Genomic DNA, 17,550 nt, shown 5'->3' with positions numbered 1-17,550 from the left:
TAACATGAAAATTGCATGCAGGATTGGAAGAGGTGTGGAGGGAGAGGGGGGAATAATGCAGCTGACCAAGTGGCTGACAAAAGTTCAGAAAATGCTGGAAATACTCAGTAGGTCTAGCAGCATCTGGAGAGGGAAATGGAGTTGATGTTTCAGGTTGGTGACCCTTCATCAGAACTTCAAAGGGTCACCAACCTGAAGCATTAACTTTGTTTCCCTCTCCTCACATGTTGCCTGACCTGCTGAGTATTCCCAGCATTTCCTGCTATTTCAGATTTTGAGCATCCGCAGTATTTTACTCTTGCACTACTGTTTTTTTAAATATAAGATTGTGTTCTGGCATGAAATAAATGTTGCAAGAAACAAATAGTTCAAAAATATCTTGAGGTTTCCAAGCTTGGTCTATGGGTGCAGACATAAACGTACCACCATTAACCTCTCAAAATAGGTAGTTCACCCAGTCATCGATGTGAAAATTCAGGGAGGTGAGTGTTGACAAAGCTGTTTCACAGCTAGTGGCCAAGTCCCACAGTTCTCAATGGAGCCAGAGCCTTACTGTGCTTCCAAGATCCTGGTTTAGCTGGACTCTGAGCGCTGAAGAGAGTCTGGCTTGGCACAATGTCACTTGCATGCCTGGAGAATGGTCGAAGGCAGTTTTTATTTTTTTAAATGGGAAAAACTACACAGTTTTGGTAGGGAAACTTAATTCCAAACGTATTGTACTAGAGCAAATATTTTTCTTTTCAACCTAATAACCATTTTAATAATTGAAGATTACAACTTTTGGGCTTGTGCCAACAAAAAGGCAATGCAGCACGCACTTGAAACGCTGCTGGCTGTTTCTGGATGCCTGCAATGGCATAGCAACTGAAAAGCATTCTGTCACATCCCTGTGATACTTTTGGCAGCAAATATTGAGAATCTTTAAAAGTATTTTGAATTTAGCTGAGCTGCAGCTTTGCAAAGTATCCGAGTTTGTAACTATTCACATTAAAATGGCATAAATGTTTTGAGAGCCTGTTGTGGGATAAATGATTCTTCTGGTTAACATGTAAATGAGTATTGATGGGTGATAACTTTTGAGATGCTATTTGCCCTACGTAGATCTCAATGAAAATAGTTTGCTGTTTCTCATACTGGTTGTGTTATGTAAAACTTAAAATCTAATTTGAAAATAAATCCTGATAAACTTGTGTCCATGGCATACAGCCATACATGTCTGAATATTTTGATAAGTTTTGTTGACCACTTGTAAAAGTGACTGATGCTTGCACTTGTGGAATTAGAATCCTTGTTATACTTAAATTTCTCCATGCTGAGCCTATGAATGTATTTTAATTAATTCTGTTACAAATACCCAGAGGTGCCACTTTGAGAAAACTCCATAACAGTGGATTTGCAGCGATTTTTCAACATTAGTGACCCGTAAGTCATGAAAGGTCTCTGCCTTGACTCTGCCAGTTTTTGTCTCACTATGAATGGGGTGGTTTAATGCCACAGAAAGTGCTGTTGAGATTTGGAAGCTGCTCACCATGGGACAGTGCCACCGGAATAGTTGCAAGTAAAACTCAGCAGATCATTCATTGAAAATGGACCAGTATGTTTATGAAGGAGTTCACTTTTACTCTGTTTATTTGTGTAATTGCCAAAAAAGGAGCATTAGTGGTTTTTAAAAAGAAATCTGTTAAAAGTCACCATGAATCTCAGTAGAAGCAACCAGTTTGATGGCAAAATTAAAATTGATTTCTGATCAGGCAGTGCGAGGAAACCCTCCTCTTATCCTTGCATCATACTAGGGAGTCGCAGGAAAATATTTTAGATAAAAGAGCATTTTCACATGATGACTTCTGGGTAAAATTGGACTGTATTCACTCAGTTTTATTTCCTTTTTACAGAAACTTTTCACATGCAGTCTGAATCTCTAATAAAACCACTGATGCAGACCATCTCCCACCAGCATTCAAAGGTCCGTGTGGCAGTCATTCAGGCAACAGGAACAGTCATTCAGTATGGCAATGGAAAGTCTGTTGATGATGTTCTCTCTCATTTGGCACAGCGTCTTTTTGATGATGCACCACTGGTGAGGGGAAATTCTGTCTTATTCAGTTGTCAGTGTTTAAATGTAATAATGATTGCAAATGCATGTGTTTCCTTTATTTATATCACAACATAAAATGTTTTGTTGCAGACTAGTTACAAACATTACACTATGCTTAAGAATTACAAGGTACGTTTTCCACTTTCCAAGCCTAATAAGCAAAACATCAAGGGCTAAATACAGCAATTTTTAACTCTGTGTCTAGCTAGAGAGGCTTAATTGCTAGGAGCACAGAAGTAAAGTACTGTATTTAGCCTTGCATTTACAGGACTTCATTCTGTTAATGAAACACAGTAGAACATATCTCCTCCTCATTAATAGGTGAAAATAAGATGTACATGTTTTTGCTTTTTTAAGCATTAGATATATATATTTTCTTCTCCCCCCCCCCCCCCCCCCCCCCGCCCCACTCTAGCTTTCTACCCTGTTCTTCTGAAGGCACTGACTCATTCTGGGGTATGGTTCCATGGGCACTAATCAGCCCTCTGATAGTGAACCTTTTCAAAGTAGCCATTCTTCAAGTTGACTGTCAAATGGGCAGGTTGTTTGTGGATGGACCATCACAACTGAGCCCAATCCGATCTTCAGTGCCCACATTTGCATATTGTAGGGCAAGCACTGAATTGTGATCAGAATTGTCTTCCTTGTCCTCTGTGTCGAAGGGGCCCTGAGATCCATTTGAGCATGATCCTGGGTTAGTTTTTTTAAGTGCAGTCATAAACTGGCTAGATGTTTTACAGTGTTGCTACTTGTAAAACACTGTGCTATAACAAATTACTTGGACTGAAATGGACAGCAAGATCAGGTGTCGCCCTTGGCTCAGTGGGTATTGCTCTTGCCTCAGTCAGAAGGCTGTGGGTTCAAACCCCACTCCAGAGACTTAAGTATCGGCTGATAGTTCAGTGTAGTACTGAGGGAGTGTGGTACTGTCTGAGATGCCATACAGTAGATGAACAGTTAACCCATCCAGGTAGCTGTAAAAAGATTATTGCACTTTTCAGAGAAGAGCAGGGGATTTCTCCTAGGTATCATCACCATTGTTTACTCCGCAACCAGTATCGCACAAAATTGTCTGGACATTATCACATTGTTGTTTGTGGGACCTTGCTGTGTGCAAATTGGCTTCCATGTTCTTGAATCACTATCAAAACTCAGGAATTTTTTTTAGTCTTCACTTTTTTGGTTTTGAATCATTCTAATTTACCTTAAGTTTAACAGAAGTAAAGTTGGTGAGAATGTGTTCATCTATCAGAAGTTAAATACTCTATGTAAAAGGAAACATCAAATCTGTCTACAGAAGAATAGATAACAAGTCTCACACAAGTTGGCTACGGTTGGATATATTCTTTCTGATATTAAAAGTGGGGATACACTGAATTTCTTTTCCCATTACACGTAGTGGTTTCAAGCTTTCCATCTCTGTCCTTTACTCTCTACATTTTGTTCAACTATGTCCATACCTGTCTTTTTTCATGGCTTTCTCCCCATTTGCCATCTCACTGAGCCACTTCTATGATTGAAAGTGCTTTCTTTCTGGATATAATACTCAAATCATAAGTTATTTTCCCTTTTAATGTACTTGGGTTGGGGGGGTGGTGATGGGTGCAGGCTTGGCAAAAATAAGAGTTGAGCAAAAATAAAATATCTGAGGAGATGGGGAGGTAGACAAGGAAACAAAGGCAGAGAAAAGAATGTGCAACAACACCCTGATTTGGATGGCTATATTGTTAATTTCCTATGTCATTGCCTGCAGCAGTCATGACAGTATAGTCTTCAGGTGATGGAGAGTTAGAGAATAGGGGATAATTGAACCGGGGCATGCAGTAGTAATTCAGGCCCCATTTTAAAATCTCTCATTTGACCTTTTTATGTATTTCCATTATAAACGCAGATAGAAGCATTTATAATCAAGTGTCTACATAAACTTGTCTTGCTGAAATTGCACTTTCCCTGCCCTGATTATGTACACATTATTTACCTATAATAATTGTTATCGCTACTTGATTTTTGTATCTTCTTGACTGTTGCGCTAAGGCAAGGGGCTAAAAATATGAAGTATACGCTATGTTCATGTTGGGCAGTTAAATTATCTCCATTCCTTGGTTAGTAATTGTGATAAAATTGTGATGTCTGCTACTGACAGCACAGTTTTATCACTATTTACTAATCAAGGCCAGAAGTATCTTAACTCCCAATGTACAGCAAAAGGAACAGTTGTTGGCCATGAGCAGTACAGTTCTTCACAGCTTCCAGCTACAGGCCCGTGGCCAAACGCAAGACTGGTGAACTTTACAGCCTAGACAAATGTCTAAGATATGTTATAAATGACTACTAGAAGGGCGTGATTCCTAAATTGTAATCTATTTCTGGTATTTAGATCTTATGGTTTGACTTCAGTTTTTCATCCTCTGTTCAATTGCAACTTCGTAGTCTACTCTGCTTTATGTAAAGTTGGGGAAAGAAGTTCAGAGAATAAGTTTAGATATATTAATTTGGAAGTGAAACAACTGAACAGTCTAATTCCCTTTATGAAGGAGCAATGGGTGCATACAGATAGTAATATATGTTCTGAAATTCTAGTTAATGCAGTGAATTACAATTGAAAATTTTGCACCTTGGAACTAAACCAGGTCCGCCAGGCTGTTACAGATGTAGTGGGGAGCTGGCTGCTGGAGCTCCGGGATCGGTACTCTTTCTTCCACAAGCTCATCCCTCTTCTGTTGAGTAGCTGCAATGATGAGATTCCTCACATCAGGTAAAAGCACTAAACTATTTTAAAAAGCTTGTATTTTTCTTTGGATTTTTGTTGATAAATCTACATGCGAATGTTTTTGGTGATTTAGAGTACCAACAAACATAGCTTTTATTTGATTTCTCAAACGTATTTTGTAATGCTAAACAAAAAGCTGTTTCAAAGTAAGGTTTTGTTGTTGAGGTGTATTATTTCTCAATGTTATGCAAACAAATGTAAGTAAATATTTACATCCGTACTCATTAAATTTCTGCATTGGAAATTGTGCACTCCAAAGAGTTCTCCCACCTGAGGGTTGAAAGTGCTTTCAGGATATTGGAGCAAGATTGCAATGCAGTGATAAAGTATTTCTGATAGTCCATGTATGTGATTTGTGTTCTAAATGAACTTGGAAGAAGTTTTGAAGTATTGCCTGACCTTGCAGAGAACTGCATTACTTTATTTCAGCTGCATTATATATGTACCAAGTCACAGGCTGTTAGTGTCTAATAAGTTCTATTAATACCTAGTAGTTGAAGGTAATAGGGTGAGCATGTTGGGTGTTGATTGGTTAATTGCACTCGGATGTATATATGTTTATGTTTATGTTTATAGATACAGCACTGAAACAGGCCCTTCGGCCCACCGAGTCTGTGCCGACCATCAACCACCCATTTATACTAATCCTACACTAATCCCATATTCCCACCTGTCCCTATATTTCCCTACCACCTACCTATACTAGGGGCAATTTATAATGGCCAATTAACCTGTCAACCTGCAAGTCTTTGGCATGTGGGAGGAAACCGGAGCACCCGGAGGAAACCCACGCAGACACAGGGAGAACTTGCAAACTCCACACAGGCAGTACCCAGAATTGAACCCGGGTCGCTGGAGCTGTGAGGCTGCGGTGCTAACCACTGCGCCACTGTGCCAAAGTGGGTATTCTTAGGAGTGGAGAAGTAAGCTCTGTGGCAAGCAATAAACAGTCTCCACCAAAGCATCCTAGTCTCAGTGTCTTCTTCACAAACAGGCTTGGAAGTTGCTCCAGTTAGCAGAGGATGGTTGCCTGAAAGTGAAGATTGGAGACTGAAATTTGTTTTCAGACAAGAGATTAAAATTGGAGTTTTTTTTTTGAGAAGGCTGTAATAGGAGTTTTCTTTTTGAATAAAGATGACTGAAACTAGGTGGAAGGTGTTAGGATATGATTTTCCACCACTGGTTTGTGAAGCCAAACCTTATGAGTAATGTAGAATGAAGTTGATCTATGGACATGGGTTTCATCTTTACCGAACAGGAAGCAAGGAATAGCCCTTGCACTTTCACTTCTGGACAGAAGCAAGATCGGGGCAAAGTGTTCTCTGTCCAAATGATGAGCCTCTATCTCCATGAAGAAGGTTTGGACAATCTGTTAAAATTTATGGATATGATTTATATGAAAGATAATTTATTGAGTGCCTATGAGGCTTATTCGGACTTTAAGAAATTCAGAAAAATGGATGGTTCTTCCATAGAAGAATACGTTATGGAGTTTAACCGACTGTATGTAATCAGTATTTGCCTTCAAATTGTTGGATTGTGCTCAGGTATCGAATATGGATAGGCTCTTGGTATTAACTAGACTCAAAGAAAGAGATATGCTTTTTCATCAGATGTCTGATGTCCTGAAAATATTTTTGGTAAAACATTCCTTTCTGGCCACATTCATGGCGCAAATGGGCTCTTCAGCAGTGACATGTGACAGCGGTGGAGGTTACAATGCGAGCAGCATTTTGAGGCCGTTCAAATGACCAAATGGCAGTACGAAAGGAGAATCACACACAAAACAAGTGAGGATAGAGACCCTTTTGGCAGCTATAACAGCCAGCAGGAATTGGGCAATTATGGAAGAAGGATGAACCCCAAAATAACGAAGGGATGGTCAACAGGTGTTGATGATGTGACTCAAAGTATCATTATGCGTTGCATTGTCCAAAAAGAAACTAAAGGTTTTTTGAGATGATGCATGACGGGGAAGGTGAGGCTGACTCTATTGATCAATCAGAAAGAATAGTACTGGTCATGAGAAGCTTCAGTCTGCTATTGAGTGTCCGAGCTGCAGATTTGTTTAATTGCGCAGTACTAGACAGTGGGTGTACATTCGCAATATGTGGAGTGGACTGGTTAAGGTGTTCCATGGATCCTTTAAGTAAGGAAGACCGAAGTAAGGTCAAAGAATATGTTTCAGGTTTGGGGAGGCTGTGGCATAGTGGTAATGTCACGAATAGTAATCCAGAGCCCAGGCTAATGTTCTGGGGACATGGGTTCAAATCCCACCATGGCAGATGGTGAAATTTGAATTCAATTAATATATCTGGAGTTTTTAAAAAAAAAAGCTAGTCTAATGATAACCATGAAACCATTGTCAATTGTTGTAAAAACCCATCTGGTTCACTAATGTCCTTTAGGGAAGGAAATCTGCTGTCCTTACCTGATCTGGCCTACATGTGACTCCAGACCCACAGCAACATGGTTGACTCTTAAAAATGCCCTCTGAAATGGCCGAGCAAGCCACTCAATTCAACGGCAATTAGGGATGGACAATAAAGAGACACCCACGTCCTACAAACGAATTAAAAATAAAAGGAACAGGGAGCACCGGCTAGATTTCTAACTGACAGTGGAGGCGAATTTGCCTTTGATGAGTTCAGGAGTATATGTCATAGTCATACAGCACAGAAACAGGCCCTTTGGCCCATCGTGTCTGTGCCGGCCATCAAGCACCTACCTATTTTAATCCTATTTTCCAGCACTTGGCCCACAGCCTTGTATGCTATGGCATTTCAAGTGCTCATCTAAATATTATATCTTGTGATGGTTCCTGCCTCTACCGCCTCTTCAGGCAGTGCGTTCCAGATTCCAACCACCCTCTGGGTGAAAATGTTTTTTCCTCAAATTCCCTCTAAACCTCCTGCCCCTTACCTTAAAACTATGCCCCCGAGTTATTGACCCCTCCGCTAAGGCAAAAAGTTTCTTCCTTTCTAATCTATCAATGCCACTCATAATTTTGTATACCTCAATCATGTCCCCCCTCAGCCTTCTCTGCTCTAAGGAAAACAACCCTAGCCTATCCAGTCTCTCTTCATAGCTGACATGCTCCAGCCCAGGCAACATCCTGGTGAATCTCCTCTGCACCCTCTCCAGTGCAATCCTTCCTATAGTATGGTGCCCAGAACTATACGCAGTTCTCCAGCTGTGGCCTAACTAAGCATTTTATACAGCTCCATCATAACCTCCCTGCTCTTATATTCTGTGCCTTGGCTAATAAAGGCAAGTATCCCATATGCCTTCCTAACCACCTTATCTACCTGTGCTGCTCCCTTCAGTGATCTATGGACAAGTGCACCAAGATCCCTCTGACCTTCTGTACTTCCTAGGGTCCTACCTTCCATTGTATATTCCCTTGCCTTGTTAGTCTCCCCAAACTGCATCATCACATACTTCTCACGATTAAATTCCATTTGCCACTGCTCCGCCCATCTTACCAGCCCATCTATATCGTCCTGTAATCTAAGGCTTTCCTCCTCACTATTTACGACCCAACCAATTTTCATGTCATCTGCGAACTTACTGATCATACCTCCTACGTTCACGTCTAAATCATTAATGTACACTACAAACAGCAAGGGTCCCAGCACTGAGGCTTCTGGTGCACCACTGGTCACAGGCTTCCACTCGCAGAAACATCCCTCTGCCTCTTGCCACTAAGCCAATTTTGGAATAAAAACAAGAAATACTAGAACCACTCAGCAGGTCTGGCAGCTTCTGTGGAAAGGGAAGCAGAGTTAACGTTTCGCGTCAGTGACCCTTCATCGGAACTGACAAATATTAGAAAAGTCACAGGTTATAAGCAAGTGAGGTGGGGGTGGGGCAAGAGATAACAAAGGAGGTCTAGATTGGACAAGGTCACATAGCTGACCAAAAGGTCATGGAGCAAAGGCAAACAATATGTTAATGGTATGTTGAAAGACAAAGCATTAGTACAGATTAGCTGTTAATACACTGAATATTGAACAGCAGCAAGTGCAAACCTGAAAAAAAAAACAGTGGGTAAGCAAACTGAACAAACTAAGATGAAACGAAAAAATGCAAAAAGAAGATTGTAAAAAATGTAAAAAAGAATGTTTAAAAAAAAGGAAGAAAAAAAATAAAAATAACTAAGAATGAAAGTAAAATGGGGGGCTGTCATGCTCTGAAATTATTGAACTCAATGTTCAGTCCGGCAGGCTGTAGTGTGCCTAATCGGTAGATGAGATGCTGTTCCTCGAGCTTGCGTTGATGTTCACTGGAACACTGCAGCAATCCCAGGTCAGAGATGTGAGCATGAGAGCAGGGGGGAGTGTTGAAAAGGCAAGCAACCGGAAGCTTAGGGTCCTGCTTGCGGACTGAGCGGAGATGTTCCGCAAAGCGGTCACCCAGTCTGCGCTTGGTCTCCCCAGTGTAGAGGAGACCACACTGTGAGCACCGAATACAGTATACTACATTGAAAGAAGTACAAGTAAATCGCTGCTTCACCTGAAAGGAGTGTTTGGGGCCTGGGATAGTGAGGAGAGAGGAGGTAAATGGGCAGGTATTACACCTCCTGCGATTGCAGGGGAAGGTGCCATGGGACGGGGACGAGGTGGTGGGGGTAATGGAGGAGTGGACCAGGGTGTCGCGGAGTGTCAAAATGACGTAGGGCGTCAGAAGAGTCACGGATGTAGGTGGGAAGAGACTGGACCAGCGGAGAAAAGATAGAGTCTAGATAGGAAGAAATAAGTTCAGTGGGGCAGGAGCAGGCTGACACAATGGGTCTGCCGGGACAGTCCCGTTTGTGGATTTTGGGAAGGAGGTAGAAGCGGGCTGTCCGGGGTTGCCGTTTTTTTACCGCCTGTTGGACCTGCATGCTCACCTTCAGCGACTGGTGTACGAGAACACCCAGGTCTCACTGCATATTCCCCTCTCAGTTTATAGCCATTCAAATAATCTGCCTTCCTGTTTTTGCTTCCAAAGTGGATAACTTCACATTTATCCACATTATACTGCATCTGCCATGCATTTGCCCACTCACTCAACTTGTCCAAATCACCTTGAAGTCTCTCTGCATCCTCCTCACAACTCTCCCTCCCACCCAGTTTTGTCATCTGCAACTTTAAAGATATTACATTTAGTTCCCTCATCTAAATCATTAATATATATTGTAAATAGCTGGGGTCCTAGCACCGATTCCTGCGGTACCCCACTAGTCACTGCCTGTCATTCAGAAGAAGACCCATTTATCCCTACTCTTTGTTTCCTGTCTGCCAACTAATTTTCTATCCATCGCAATGCACTACCCCCAATCCCATGCGCTTTAATTTTACACGCTAATCTCTTATGTGGGAATTGGTCGAAAGCCTTCTGAAAGTCCAAATAAACCACATCCACTGGCTCCTCATTATCAACTCTACTAGTTAGATCCTCGAAGAATTCTAGTAGATTTGTCGAGCATGATTTCCCTTTCGTAAATCCATGCTGACTCTGCCCGATTCTACCACTGTTCTCCAAGTGCTCTGCTATAAAATCTTCGATAATGGACTCTAGAATTTTCCCCACTACTGACGTTAGGCTGACTGGTCTATAATTCCCTGCTTTCTCTCTACCTTCCTTTTTAAATAGTGGGGTTACATTAGCTATCCTCCAATCTGTAGGAAGTGTTCCAGAGTCTATAGAAGCTTGGAAGATGACCACCAATGCATCGGCTATTTCTAGGGCCACTTCTTTAAGTACTCTGGGATGCATACCATCAGGCCCTGGGGATTTATCTTGCTCTAGAGGGAGTGCAGCAAAGGTTTACTAGACTGATTCCTGGGATGGTGGGATTGACGTATGAGGAGAGATTGAGTCAGTTAGGATTATATTCGCTGGAGTTCAGAAGAGTGAGGGAGGATATCATAGAAACCTATAAAATTCTAACAGGACTTGGCAGGGTAGATGCAGGAAGGATGTTCCCGATGGTGGGGAGGGAGTCCAGAACCAGAGGTCATGGTCTAAGGATACGGGGTAAACCTTTCAGGACTGAGATGAGGAGAAATTTCTTCACCCAAAGAGTGGTGAGCCTGTGGAATTCGCTACCACAGAAAGCAGTTGAGGCCAAAACATTGTATGTTTTCAAGAAGGAGTTAGATATAGCTCTTGGGTCTAAAGGGATCAAAGGGTATGGGGCGAAAGTGGGAACAGGCGACTGAGTTGGATGATCAGCCATGATCATAACGAATGGCACAGCAGGCTCGAAGGGCCGAATGGCCTACTCCTGCTCCTATTTTCTATGTTTCTATATATTGGCCTTCAATCCCATCAATTTCCCCAACACCATTTCTCTACTAATACTGATTTCCTTCAGTTCCCCTCTCGCACTAAACCCTGTGTTCCCCAACATTTCTGGTATGATATTTGTATCCTCCTTTGTGAAGACAGAACCAAAGTATGCATTTAGTTGGTCAGCCATTTCTTTGTTCCTCATAATAAATTCCCCTGTTTCTGACTGTAAGGGATCTACATTTGTCTTCAATCTTTTTCTCTTCACATACCTATAGAAACTTTTACTGTTTTTATGTCCCCCGCAAGCTTGCTCTCGTACTCTTATTTTCCCCTTCTTAATCAATCCCTTGGTCCTCCTTTGTTGAATTCTAACCTGCTCCCAATCCTCAGGTCTGTTGTTTTTTCTGGCAGATTTCTATGCCTCTTGCTTGGATCTAATGCTATCTCTAATTTCCCTTTATTTTATTTAGAGATACAGCACTGAAACAGGCCCTTCGGCCCACCAAGTCTGTGCCGACCAACAACCACCCATTTTATACTAACCCTACAGGAATCCCATATTCCCTACCACCTACCTACACTAGGGGCAATTTACCCATCAACCTACAAGTCTTTGGCTGTGGGAGGAAACCGGAGCACCCGGCGAAAACCCACGCGGTCACAGGGAGAACTTGCATACTCCGCACAGGCAGTACCCGGAATCGAACCCGGGTCCCTGGATCTGTGAGGCTGCGGTGCTAACCACTGTGCCGCCCCTTGTAAGCCATGGATTGGCTACCTTTCCCATTTTACTTTTGCGCCAGACAGGGATAAACAATTGTTACAGTTCATCCATGTACTCTTTAAATGTTTGCCATTGCCTATCCACTGTCATCCCTTTAAGAAACTTTTCCCAATCCGTCATAGCCACTGCGCGCCTCATACCTTCGTAGTTTCCTTTACTAAGATTCAGGACCCTAGTCTCAGAATCAACTACGTCACTCTCCATCTTGATGAAGAGTTCTATCATATTATGGTCGCTCATTCCCAAGGGGTCTCGCACCACTAGATTGTCCATGATTCCTCTCTCATTACACAATACCCAGTCTAGGGTGGCCTGTTCTCTAGTTGGTTCCTCAATGTATTGGTCCAGAAAATTATCCCGTATACACTCCAAGAATTCCTCCTCTACAGTATTGTGATGAATTTGATTTGTCCAATCTAGATGCAGATTAAAGTCACCCGTAATTACAGATGTTCCTTTGTCGCATGCGTCTCTAATTTCCTGTTTAATGCCATTCCCAACATCACCACTACAGTTTGGGGGTCTGTATCCAACCCCCACTAATGTTTTTTGCCCCTTAGTGTTTCTCAGCTCTACCCATACAGATTCCACGTCGTCAGAGCTAATATCTTTCCTCACTATTGCGTTAATTTCCTCTTAAACCAGCAATGCAACTCCACCGCCTTTTGCTTTTTGCCTCTCCTTCCTAAATACTGAATACCCCTGGATGTTCATTTCCCATCCCTGGTCACCTTGCAGCCATGTCTCCGTAATCCTGACTATATCATAACCGTTTACATTTATTTGCGCGATTAATTCATCTGCTTTATTGCAAATGCTCCGTGCGTTAAGGCACAAAGCCTTGAGGCTTGTCTTTTTAACATTACTTGGCCCCTTCCCACTATTTTTCACTGTGGCCTTGTTTGATTCTGGCCCTTGATTTCTCTGCCTATCACTTTTCTTATTCCCCTTACTGTCTTTTGTTCTTGTCTTTGATCCCCCTTCCTCTGGCTCCTTGCAAAGGTTCCCATTCCCCTGCCATTTTAGTTTAAACCCTCCCCAACCACTCTAGCAAATATTCGCCCTAGGGCATCAGTCCCGGTCCTGCCCAGGTGCAACCCATCCAATTTGTACTAGGCCCACCTCCCCCAGAACCGGTTCCAGTGTCCCAGGGATCTAAAACCCTCCCCCTCACACCATCTCTTCAGCCACGTATTCATCCGCTATATCCTGCTATTTCTACTCTGACTAGCACGTGGCTCTGGTAGTAATCCTAAGATCCTTTGAGGTCCTGCTTTTCAACTTACTTCCTAGCTCCCTATATTCTGCTTTTAGGACCTCATTTTTTTTTTACCTATGTCGTTTTTACCAATGTGTACCGAGACCATTGGCTGTTCACCCTCCCCCTTCAAAATGTCCTGTAACCGCTCTGAGACATTCTTGACCTAGCACCAGGGAGGCAACATACCATCCTCGAGTCTCTTTTGCGGCCACAGAAACGCTTATCTATTTCCCCTTACAATTGAATCCCCTATAACTGTTGCATTCCCACACTTTTTACTCCTCCCCTGTGCAGCAGAGCCAACTGTGGTGCAACGAATTGGGCTGTTGCTGCTTTCCCCTAAGGCCATTTCTCCCCCCCCCCCAACAGTATCCAAAGCAGTATATCTGTTTTGCAGGGGAATAGCCACAGGAGATTCCTGAACTGCCTGCCTAGTTAAAAGAGCTTGACAGTTGGGGAGAGTTTGGTGTATACATGGAGGTGCCAGATAGAGGACAACCAGTATTGACCCATAGATGGATCTGTACAGAGAAAGTACTTCCTGATGGTACGTATAAAGCTAAAGCCAGACTTGTAGCTCTGGGATTTGAGGAACGACTAGACGACCTTGAAGTTAGAGTAGACTCCCCAACAGCAGCAAAAGTGAGTTTGAGGATTTTCCTAGCCCTTTTAGCAACGCACTCATGGGAATGTAAGTCCATTGACATCAAAGCACCAGTTTTGCGAGGAGGAGACATTTCAAAGGGAAGTATTTTTAAAGCCACCAAAAGAAGCTGGAGATATAGAAGGGAAATTATGGAAGCTAAACAAGTGTTTATGGGCTAAACGATGCATCCAGGGTGTGGTATTTTTCAGTTAGCTCTGTCCTACTAAAAGCTGGTTGTATTCAGCTAAAAGCAGATCCGGCAATGTTTTATTGGTACTATGAAGATAAACTAGCAGACATTTTCTTGATGCACGTAGACTGTTTTCTGTGGGGAGGATCTGCGACATTTGAGAAATCTGTGATAGATAAAGTTCAACAGGAATTTAAAAATGGAAGTCTGTCTTCCAGAGCTTGTAAATATATAGGGTTGAATATTAGGCACACTAAGCCCTAAATCAACAGTCTTACCTAGAGAATGTAATAGGATCCCATTAAATCGGGCCAGATCCTCACTAAAGGAAGACTCTGCAGCGAAGGAAGAAGCAGACCAGTTAAGGAGCTTAATCGGGCAATTCAACTGGTTGTGTACAAAAACTAGGATGCATGCTTGCTATGATGTTTTAGAATTGAGCACCATGCTGAAACATGCTACTGCTGGGGAAGTGCCGAAAGCAAGACATTGAAGAAATTGAGTTTAGACAAATGTACACTCAAGTTTCCAGCATTGGGTGACCCAGAAGAAATGAAATTAGTCATTTTTAGTGATGCCTCACACACTAATCTTCCCGATGGTTATTCGATCACAGCAGGCTTCATTATATTTTTGTTGGGAAGAAATGATAAATGTTGCCCATTAGCCTGGGAATTGAAGAAAATAAAGAGGATAGTTAAAAGCACCTTGGCTGCAGAGACACTTGCACAGATAGAAGCGATAGATATGGGTATGTATTTATCGCGTATTTTAAAGGAACTCTTTTAAGGGGCAGTTGGAGAAAAATTTTCCTATAGAATGCTAAAAAATAACCATTCTCTCTGGGGAAAATGTCCATTTGACAAAAAGTATCACGGAAAAGAGGTTGAGGATTGATCTTGCAAGTATAAAAGAAATGTTGGAAAGAAAAGAAATTTCCAAAATAAAATGGGTTAGCGCAAGTCATCAGTTGTCAGATTATTTTATGAAGAGAGGTGCTTGTTCAAAGAAATTTTTGGATGTCCTCGAAGAGAGCCATCTTGTGTTATGATGAGTTGGGAAAATGTGGAAATTTTTTCATGTTAAGATGACTTTGTAATTCTTCGAACAAGTTTTTTTTAAGTCGGTGGAGGGGGGGAATATACAGTATGTTGGTGCTGTTGAAGGTTAATGGTATAATGTAAGATCAAGAAAAATGTATCATTATTTTGTCTTTTTCATTTATGTTTATGTATTTAATTTAAAGAAAAGAGGGGAATCTGTTGGTGACAAATTTCTGTCAATGGATGTTGAATACCTAGTAGTTGAAGGTAATAGGGTAAACAGGTGTTGGATGTTGATTTGTTAGTTGTACGCAAATGTGTGTACATAAAGAGCCAGCCAGCACTGGCTGGATGTTGTTAGGAGTGGGGAAGTTATCTCTATGGCAATCAATAAACAGTCTCCACCAAAGCATCCTAGTCTCAGTGTCTTCACAAGCAGTCTTGGAAGTTTCTGTAACAATGCCATATGTATTCTTTAGGATAACAAGGGTCTGAGTCTCTTGACTATGGATTTTGAAGCTCAGTCACTTTTTTTTTGTCTCTCTGTAACTGAAAAACTTCATTAATGTGGCTTCAGTTTCTTAGTAAAGGAGCAATGTTCTTAATTTATGGTTATGTTTTTGGCTCGTGAAAAATGGCGGTTTGTAGCCTGTTTTAACCGCAGCAGTTGCAGCTTTCACAGCCATCGGCAAAGGTGCACCAAGAGAAGACACTCCACCTAAATGGATTGTTTGCTGCATGTCCATCTTCTTTCATAGATGGAAGGATGCAAACCAGTTGTTAAAATAAATAGATTATATTACTACGTGCAGGACCTAGGAACAGATGTTGCTGCTGCTTGAGGGGTACAATAAGAGTGTTCTCAGCAAGTCTATCCCCTCCCACTGTATTGAGAAATAAAAATGATCAAAGCGAACTCCTTTATAATTAGAAAACAAATCCCAAATAACTGCAGTATTTGAACAACTTTCCATAAAATCAGTGAAACCCTGGCAAGTGTTAATTAAGAGAAACTGGGGTTAATTTTGTCTTCAGTGTAAAACGCGCGATATCAGCTTAGCCACCAGTTAAATACTTAGCGCAACTTCCATTAAGTTGAAACAAAAATCAAGAGAGGTGTTTAACCAGTGGCCAAGCCAATATTATGTGTTTTATACTATGATCAAAAGTCAAAATGAATTCCATTGTTTTCCTTCGTATTGTCAAGCACCATGATGCATTGGCTGAACTCGGAAGGAGGAATGTTTCAGTTTCTCCACATCAGGCAACTAGGCGGGGACTCAGTAGATGGCATTCGAAATACAAGCTGAAAAATCAAAGATGATTAAGGAAATTAATTTAAAAAGTTAAATTATCTGTTAATTGACCAGCAGCAAATAACATCCAAGATCATGATGAAGGGTTAAAGTAACAGTGACTGTAAAGTGCTCAGGCATTAATTTTAGACCCTGTTTATTCAGTGTGGAATACACATGTCCTGAGGAGCTGAGAAATGAAGGCAAGCAGCTTAAAAAAGTCATGAGGTGACTGAGGGAAAACACTACAAATAAGCATGTATTTTGGGGGAAAGAGAAGGAGAGAACAAAATTATGTATGTAAATGCTAGCAGCTTCTAGTGGTGGGAACATGTAATGCAGTGTTGAGATATCAGTATTTCCATTCATTCAAAGGCTTTTCACTGGTGTTTTTGTGTTGGCTCAGATCCAAAACACACTGGTCTCCCAACCTTGGTCGAGTGAAATTTTCAACCCTAATTGACCTGTGAAAGTTAAGTTGTACATCATGTACTGCCACCTTGTTGAAAACAAATTTAAATTGCTGATAAATTATACTAACATATTAATAAATGGTAGTGTTTTGAACATAGTTTATTTAACCTTCTTGTGTTTGCAATGCAGGGAGTTGGCCTCTGATTACTGGAGGAAAGTTGGACTCCAGTGGCAACAGGAGAACGAGGATGATCTTAAGGATAAGCTTGACTGGTCAGTCCAACTCTCTGTTCGCTACCCTGCAGGTGGTAGGTTGATAATTTTACACTTTTAAATAAATATTAATTGGTTGGAAAAGGTCGTGCCCTCTCCACCATTCCCCCCCCCCCCCTGTTAAAACACCACAATGTGAAGTGTTCCACACAACATTGTACAAAGCTGAGTGGTGCCATATCTGTGAAAATGCCCGTATGTTTACAAAATATTGTGGCTGACCCCAGCAAGACCTTTGTCTTAAATGTATTGAATGTGCTCTGCATTATTATATGGATATGTCTGTAGAATAGCAATTTGATACTTTCATTCACAGCACAAACATACTGGTCCACTTTGTAATCTAAGTGCAATAGATGAGTGTATAAGCAATATTAATAGTTAATTGTGACATGAAAATTCACAGTTTCTGTTCTTGTGCAATTATTTTATCTTTATGGGTGTGATTACAACCCATTAACTTTAAAAGAGTGTGTTATTCAGACTGATATTTTTCTCCT

At 41.5% G+C, this 17,550-nt stretch overlaps 1 protein-coding gene across 1 annotated transcript in view; it reads left to right on the top strand.

Annotated features, from left to right (window-relative positions):
- Window positions 1–17,550, top strand: part of LOC137383521 (dynein axonemal assembly factor 5-like) — a 116,212-nt gene that overhangs the window by 7,094 nt on the left and 91,568 nt on the right. Inside the window, exons 2-4 of the mRNA XM_068056560.1 lie at window positions 1,893–2,077; window positions 4,726–4,850; window positions 16,967–17,085. Coding sequence (XP_067912661.1) covers window positions 1,893–2,077; window positions 4,726–4,850; window positions 16,967–17,085 — 429 coding nt within the window. The remainder of the gene's footprint in view (window positions 1–1,892; window positions 2,078–4,725; window positions 4,851–16,966; window positions 17,086–17,550) is intronic.

This window comes from Heterodontus francisci, chromosome 24 (genome assembly GCF_036365525.1).
Source record: "Heterodontus francisci isolate sHetFra1 chromosome 24, sHetFra1.hap1, whole genome shotgun sequence".
NCBI lineage: Eukaryota > Metazoa > Chordata > Chondrichthyes > Heterodontiformes > Heterodontidae > Heterodontus > Heterodontus francisci.
This window is presented reverse-complemented; position numbering and strand designations above follow the sequence as displayed.